The 8,851-nt window shown below is 36.2% G+C and overlaps 1 protein-coding gene across 2 annotated transcripts in view; it reads right to left on the bottom strand.

The window, feature by feature from the left end:
- Positions 1–765: 765 nt before the first annotated feature.
- CEP162 (centrosomal protein 162) overlaps positions 766–8,851 on the bottom strand; it is a 99,949-nt gene continuing 91,863 nt past the window's right edge. For both annotated transcript variants that reach the window (XM_055433902.2, XM_055433903.2), the window contains 2 exons: positions 7,399–7,533; positions 766–2,381 (listed from right to left, as the gene is read on the bottom strand). In XM_055433902.2, coding sequence (XP_055289877.2) covers positions 2,178–2,381; positions 7,399–7,533 — 339 coding nt within the window. In that variant the 3' untranslated portion in view covers positions 766–2,177. The remainder of the gene's footprint in view (positions 2,382–7,398; positions 7,534–8,851) is intronic.

Below are 8,851 nucleotides of genomic sequence, written 5' to 3'. Positions count from 1 at the left end.
GATAGCCATTGAATAACATTGAATAAGTGTTTAATCTTGGGTAAAATTAAAATGACTTGTTAAATAAGGTGCCTGTAGATTTTGGACCTCCCCAATTAGCACCCTTAGGTTTGGCCACCATCTTCTTGGTATTTAGTCACCGATTTAGAATTGTTCCAGTATGGACTGGAACCCTAATATTAAAGCCTGGATTTCTGAGGGTCAACGGGTAGAGCTAGTTATGGAATGCTGTGGTCTCACAAGTAATAGATCTGATTGTAAACCTCTCTGCTCACACAAAAGCAATGGTGTGAGCAGCAACCTTGAATCTTGAGCAGAATCTTGAAGTTTGCCCTTCCTGAAGGGCTGGCAAGCCTGTGGATGCAGGTGTCTTAGGACATTGTGAGGGGATAGAACTGGTGGAAGAGGATTGATAATCTCTGGAGTCTGAATTTTCATAAAAGCCTTTCTTTTTTTCAAGATGGTCTAAATGTGTCCACCTGTGTTCTCATCCTAGACCCTCAGTGCAAAAACTAAGGGCTGAGATATTGTCTCTGAGGTTTCTGGTTGTAACTAGCAGTTCTCATAGTGCATACGGACCTTTAACTGAAGCTGTGTCACGTGTGCAGCTTATTCCAAAATACGGAGTCCTCATCAAAACAGGATGTACCCTCTCTGGAACTGATAATCTGTTTGATGTCTGTACTACTCGTGTTTCAGAATCAGCCATGCTTGTGCTTAGAATGAATGGTCCACGCAGAGTCAGTCAAAAAGACAAAGGGAAGGTACAGTTACAAATGAATAGGTTTGCAAATAAAAAGTATACAAAACACACTCAAATAATAACCAAAATAGTTTATAACTTACAACTCTTTCACATAAAAAATAGCAAACTATAATTAATGCTTTCTACCCTTAGGAAAAGGGAATTTAAAATGCTGGACATCAAGACATTAATTGTATTCCTTATATTTAATTTCCACATTTCACATTTAATACCTATAAGTTTACCAAGTTCTACTTCACATGTCCTTTATAAAGTACTTCACTTTGCAATGATTCTTCTAGAATTGCACTTGGTGGCATGTGGTTATTGAGCACTTAGAATGTGGCTGGTTCAAACTGAGATGTGCTATAAATGGAAAACTTGCCTGATTTTGGAAAACTTAGGATGAAAAAAAGAATTTAAAATCCCAATTTTTATATTATTTTAGATATATTACATAAATTACCAAAATTAACATCATTTCTTTTTACCTTTTTAAATGTGGCTATAAAAATTTTAAAATGACACGTGGCTCACAGGATCCTCCTATTGGACAGCAGTGAGCCAGAACATCTGAAAACAAAGCGGCCACCAGGGAAAGCCCCAGCTACAGCTTTCATGTACCAGTATCTCATGTGCCTACTACTGCTTTTGGAAATGGAACTGTGAAGTAAGAGAATACTCTGGCTACTTTTACGCATGCTTTTAATTTCTTTAGTGAACATATATTTACTTCTTAAATGAAGTAAAAATGTTGCATTCTGTTTATCACCTTAGAGTTACAAAAGAGGGACTGGCATTTGAAACACATAGCATAAACAAAACAGTGAATAAATCAAATTCCCCTATTACTTGTGATATATACCTTGCACCTTGTATCAGGTGCAAAATAAGCCACCTAGAGGTAGGAGTGGAAGTCTGGAAGAACACGAGAGTTCACTACCTACCTGTACGCAAGTTACGACTCTCATCAGAATGAACACGAAGCACCATTACACCAGTGATGGTCTGAGCCACTGTGCTCACATTTCCCCACCCCCCCCATTTCTGTGAGAAAGAGGAGCTGTTCTTCTGGGCAAGAATTAAAAATACACACCTAGTCAATAATGGCCAAGTATCTGCAATTTTATTTTCCTGCCATATCTAGTGTGTAAGTGAGGCCTTTTGCAATAAATATCACCAGTTCTAATCATCTGCCATAAAGGGACTTGTCCGTAAATTATTTAAAATGTTGATGACTAATTTTTTCCAGTAAAATACACCACTAACGCTGCTCTTATTTTCCCCTAGCTGGTAAAATATAATTTATTTTGAAATGTTGTTCTTGTGTTCCAGCAACATACTGGAACACTTTTTTCAAAAGCCTCCTTCTGACGGGGACCCCAACCATCTTCAGGCCTCTCTGTGAGGTCACGTGACATGTGAGTTTCTACTAATACTCTGGTGCATTCACTTCTGCCAAAGCAACTGGCACGACCACCCCCTGCCGGTGCAGCTCTCTGAGAACATCCAAGATCGAATCTAACTCCGTTCGGAACTTGTCCAGCTCCCGATTCTTCAGCTGTGCAAGTCTTTTCCATTTCTCAATTTCTTTGTTTTGCTCGGTTTCTACTACTTGGTGTGTCTGCTGTATTATCTGCAAATTAAAAATACCACCTTACTGTTAAGAGTTTATCATGAGGGTAATGAGCCTTGAACAGCTTCTAGGAGCTCAGCTGGGCCAGTACTGACAACGGTAATCTGGCAACCTATGTATCAGAGGGGATGGGGCAGAGGGAGAGGAGCCTTATCTAACAGGCCCCATTGGATCAATAAAGGCTTATAAGTAAAGAGTAAATGGGAATTTTAGTATCTAATTCTGATAGGGAGTTAAGAAGTTTAAAGTGTTTCATTTTAAGCCTGGGTTGGGGACAGGGCATTTAAAGAATTTAATACCTTGGAATGAATTCAAACATCCCTAAAATCCTGTTCTTAAGAACTGTACTTGAGATACAGTCAAGACAGTTTTAATGCAACATATCACCACTAATGAACCATACGTTGACACCTATCATGTGCCAGGCTTGGCTTTAAGTCTTACATATGTTAACATTTAATCTTGTAACACACTAGGAGATATTCTACATATCCATCTCTATTTAATAGGTAGGGAAATAAGTCACAAATAGGTAAAAAGATTAATTTGCCCTGGATTCACACAGAGGCCACTGGAGGCAGAGTTAGAATTCACACACAGGCGCGCTGGCCCCAGGGCGCCTGCTCTTAACTACCCATACTACACTGCCTTGTTTATGTGGATCAGTTTTTTTCAGCTGTGAAATAAGTACCTTGTCCAGTAACTTACAATACTGTTCTTATAATTTTGTTAATAAAATACCTTACTAGAAGGGACATGTTAATCATAGACAGTACAAACCACACAAAGCTAGACATAAAAAAATAACTGGTTACGGCAACAAAACCAATAATGCTTCCAGATATTATACATGCTGAACCTCTGCAAGAAAACTTTTATTGATACTTCTGCCTGGCTACAGAATAATTACTTCATAATTTATTAATGAAATAAAAGAATTTCAGACATTGTATAAATAGATGCTTGAGTTATGGGGAATACAAAATGCCGTATGAATTTTCAACTCATTATTTTGATGTCTCATATATTAAAACTTGGCATTTAATGATTTGTCAATCATATTCAGATATAATTGACATAACTTTGTACAAGTTTAAGGTATACAATTAAAAGATGCTAACTCCTTGGAAAGAAAGTTATGACCAACCTAGGCAGCATATTAAAAAGCAGAGACATTACTTTGCCAACAGAGGTCTGTCTAGTCAAGACTATGGTTTTTCCAGTAGTCATGTATGGATGTGAGAGTTGGACTATAAAGAAAACTGAGTGCTGAAGAATTGATGCTTTTGAAACTGTGGTGTTGGAGAAGACTCTTGAGAGTCCCTGCAAGGAGATCCAACCAATCTATACTAAAGGAGATCAGTCCTGAGTGTTCATTGGAAGGACTGATGCTGAAGGTGAAGATCCAAAACTATGGACACCTGATGCGAAGAGCTGACTCATTTGAAAAGACCCTGATGCTGGGAAAGATTGAAGGCAGGAGGAGAAGGGGACAACAGAGGATGAGATGGTTAGATGGCATCACCAACTCAGTGGACATGAGTTTGGGTAAACTCTGGGAGTTGGTGATGGACAGGGAGGCCTGGCGTGCTGCAGTCCATGGGGTCGCAAAGAGTCGGACACGACTGAGCAGACAAATACTCTTTTTGATATGGCCTCATGTGGGTTTAACTTGCATTTCACTGACAATTAGTGATGTTGAGCATCTTTTCATATAGCTGTGGGGCATTTAAATATCTTCTTTAGAACAACATCTATTCAGATCCTTTGACTATTTTTTTAATTAGTTTTTTTTTGCTATTGAGTTGTATGAATCACAGCTTGCCTTTACATCATGTTGATTATTTCCGTGGTTGTGCAGATGCTTTTTTAGTTTGATGTGGTCCCATTTATTTATTATTTTGTTGCTTGTGCTTTAGGTATCACATCCAAAAGGGATCTATGACAAGACACATATCAGCAAACTTTTACCCTGTGTTTTATTCTAAGAATTTTATGCTTTCTGGTCTTTAATCCATTCAGAGTAGTTTTTGTGAATGGTATAAGACAGGGATCTAGTTTGTCTTTTGCATGTAAATATTACATTTCCCTAGAACCATTTATAATGAAAAGTGTCGTTTCTCCACTAAGTATTCTTGGCTCCCTTATCAAATATGTATACGTGGATTTATTTCTGGGTTCTAGATTCTATTCCTTTGGGCTATGTGTTTGTTTTTAATGCCAGGACCGTACTGTTTTGATTACTTCAGCTTTGTAATATAGTTTGAAATTAGGAAATGAAGATGCCTCCTGCTTTGTTAGGATTCCTTAGGATTGCTTTGACTCTGCATGATCTTTGTGGTTCCAACAAATTTCAGTATGCTTTTTCTATTAGTATAAAAAATGCCATTGGAATCTTGACAGAGATCACAGTGAATCTATAGATGGCTTTGGACATTTTACAATATCAAAATCCTTATAAATCATGAACACTGAATACCTTTGTCTTTAATTTCTTTCATCAATGCCTTATAGTTATCAATATACAGATCTTTTACCTCCTTGGATAGATTTATTTCCAAGTATTTTATTCTTTTTGATATTATTATAAATAGAATTATTTTATTCTTCAGATAATTTGTTGTTAGTATATAGACACATTACTGACTTTGTATACCGATTTTGGTATCAGTGAACTTTACTGAATTTGCTAACTAGCAGTTTTTAGGTAGAGTTTTTAGGATTTTCTCTATATAAAATAATGTCATTCACAAATAGAAACAATTTCATCCTTTGCCTGACTGCTCTGGCTAAGGCTTCTAATACTATGTTGAATGAGAGTGTTGAGAATGAGCATTCTTCTCTTGTTTCTGATCTTAGCGGAAAAGCTTCCAACCTGTCACTACTGATTTTGATGATAACTGAAAGGCAACCCACTCCAGTATTCTTGCCTGGAGAATTCCATGGACAGAGGAGTCTGGCGGGCTACAGTCCATGGGGTCACAATGAGTCAGACACGACTGAAAGACTAACACACACACATGTGGTCCTGTGATATATGGCCTTTATCATGTTGAGGTATGTTATTTTATACCTAATTTGTTGAGAGTTTTTATCAAGAATGGGTGTTTGTGTTAAATGTTTTTTCTATATTAATTGAGATGTGTGTGTGTGCTTAGTCATGTCCAACTCTATGCAGTCTGATGGACTGTATCCTGCCAGGCTCGTCTGCCAACGAAATTTTCCAGGCAATACTGGAGTGGGGTGCTATTTCCTACTCCAGGAGATCTTCTCACCCAGGGATTGACCCTGTGTCTCTTGTGTCTCCTGCACTGGCAGGAAGATTCTTCACCACCAGTGCCACCTTGGAAGCCCTGCTTAAGATGATGATATTTTTATCTTCAGTTAGAATTTGAAAAAGAGTATATGTATAAATGAATCACTTTGCTGTATACCAGAAACTAACACAACATTGTAAATCAACTACTCCAATAGAAAACGAAACAGAACGATGAAGTCAAAAGACTGCTCTAGCACCACATATAGTGAAACCTTTGCACTTTCTAGTGGAGACCTGTTTCCCACAGTAACAGTAGAGATGTTTCTAAGAAGCTACATGGTAGTATATTTTTTTGGTCTTGTGTTTTTTTTTCCAGAATTGAAATTATGCAAGAAATTTAGTATTTTCAGTCAGGTGTGAAAGGGACCCTTTAAACCTGTGGTTTTCCTTGCTATTTGGAAGCTGCTCTCAGTTCTGAGTTTGCAATTTTACTGGAGTAGTTGATTTATAATGTTGTGTTAGTTTCAGGTGTATTGAAAGTGATTCACTTATACATATACAAATATTCTTTCTTTTTCAGATTTTTTTTCCTTTATGGGTTACTATAGAATACTGAGTAAAATTCTCTGTGCTATACAGTAGGTCCCTATTGGTTATATGTAGTGGTGTCTATACGGTAATCCCAAACTCCTAATTTATCCCTCCCTTATATCACATTTCCCCTTTGATAACCGTAAGTTTGTTTTTGAAAGTCTCTTTTGTAAATATGTTCATTTGTATCATCTTTTTTTATAGATTCCACATACAAGCAATATAGTAAGATATCTGTCTTTCTCTAACTTGCTTCACTTGGTATGATAGTCTCTGGGTTCATCCATGTTGTTGCAAATGGTATTATTTTGTTCTTTCTTATGGCTGAGTAATATTCCCTTGTATATATGTACCATATCTTCTTTATCCATTCCTCTATTGATGGACATTTAGGTTGCTTCCCTAGCTTGGCTATTGTAAACAGTGCTTCAATGAACACAGGGGTGCATGTAACTTTTCGAATTATGGTTTTCTTCAGATATATGCCCAGGAGTGGGACTGCTGGGTCATATGGTATTTCAATGTTTAGTTTTTTAAGGAACCTCCATACTGTTCTCCAGAGTGGTTGTACCAATTTACATTTTCACTAACAGTGTATGAGAGTCCCCTTTTCTCCACACCATTTCCAGCACTTACTGTTTGTACACTTTTTCATGATGGCCATTCTGGTAAGAGGTGCTATCTCATTGTAGATTTGATTTGCATTTCTTTGGTACTTAGTGATGCTGAGCATCTTTTCTTTCCTTTTTGGCCATCTGTGTATGTTCTTTGAAGAAGTATCTATCTAGATCTTCTGCCAATGTTTGTTTTGTTTTTGATATAGAGCTGTATGAGCTGTTTATTGAAATGACTTAAATATGTAACATGGTTCCCAAGAGTCCTATTCCCAGGGTAAAATGCCTTTCTTTTAGGCATTCATCAATAATTAAGAACATAATACAAAAGCTGTTTCTCTATTTTTCTAGATATAAGGTAAACCAATCTTCAGGTAGTTGACAATTAGTCTTATTTTTTCTTAAAAGCTATACATTTATCTATAATAAAATCAATATATAATGAAAACATTCTGAAAGAAGTAATCTGTTAGGGATGACAAAAACATAGTAAACTGGAAGTACTTAAATGTGAAGAACTGTACAAATATGTCAATGTGATTTACTAATTTACCTGCTGAAGCTCCTGTTCTCTTTGCTCATGTCTCATTTCCATCTGTTTGATTTTCTTTTCTAAGATCATAAAGTGTTTCATCTCCGGTGTATGATTTTCTTTGGCTTCTCTCAATTCTTCCAAGAGTTTTGTAATCTACAGTTGAGATATGGCACATTCATGTCAATGTATGGCAAAACCACTACAATATTGTAATTAGCCTCCAATTAAAATAAATAAATTTATATTAAAAAAGAGATATGAAATAAATGGGAAATTATACAAGGAAATAATTCATTTTTCATCAGCAATCACTGGAAGTAAGAACATTCACTGCATATTCTTTGTATAAAATTTCTTTAGACCAGAACCTTCTTGTTAACATCAAAGGTATCTGGAGTTGTTAGAGTAATAGCTTTCATTTCTTCGGTCCAGAAAGTAAAGGCTCATCCCAGCTCTGAACTGACCTCACATTCGAAAAGGTTCCAGATGACTGGACCACTTTCTCCCTTCCAGGTATGCAGGCTGGCTGTAGTGCTCAAAATAAAGTTGGACACTTTCTTTGATGTATTCAGCCTTGCTACAAAGTATATGTTAATAGTGTGACTACTTTTTGGATTAAATAATATATTTAAAGCACACAGAGAGTTAAATAAATATGAATCCTTTTTTTTCAATTCCCTATAATTCTACTTGTAATTCTCTTCTAGTTCTTATCATCTTATAACTTATAATAATTCATTCCACATTTGAACATACACATATAAAAGAGAGATAAGAAAGTGCTGAACTCTTTCTGTGCTGGCTGTGTCTTAGGTTCTAGAGTACACAGTCCCTGTCCTGATAGAGATGACAGTCTATCACAGTACCTCCTTTTTCATGTCATGGCCCAGAAAAAAAAAAGGAAAAATTTTTATGGCACCAGGGAGTGAAATGGAGGTGATATGAGGGATCTCTATATTGGACTTCATAAAACAATAGCACTCTTTATACCATATAATTATGATAACCTGCCAACTGTTATCAAAATGAAAAATAATTAACAAGCAAATGAAAATGGATAAAGTTAACAATCAGTCATGTTTTACAAGGAACCACCTAGTACCTAAAAACACCAATAATACTTAAAAAAAAAAAAAGAAACAATATACTCTTCTGAGGTTAATTTAAAAAATGTGAAAATATAAGCAAATTAAATCAGTGGCAAATCTAAATAGTTTAAATGTAGGCCATCCTGGATATCACCAATGACCAAATAAATAAACAGACCTTAATGGGGATGACTTACAGAAAGGCTGGGGAGACGCTGTACATACCATGCCATGGTATTGAGTGGTGGGCAAAAAAATCTTGTCTGAAAACAAAATTGTAAAAAAAAACCCCTGCAAACAAAAACTACTCCCAAAACAAAACGAGCAATGATTATTGAACTAAGAAAGTTGTCAGAAGCACTGTCATACATGTATTAGTCAAA

Source organism: Moschus berezovskii, chromosome 10 (assembly GCF_049115385.1).
Source record: "Moschus berezovskii isolate FMDL1 chromosome 10, NW_MosBer_1.0, whole genome shotgun sequence".
NCBI lineage: Eukaryota > Metazoa > Chordata > Mammalia > Artiodactyla > Moschidae > Moschus > Moschus berezovskii.
Note: the sequence above shows the minus strand (reverse complement) of the source record. Positions and strands in the feature narration are given on the sequence as shown.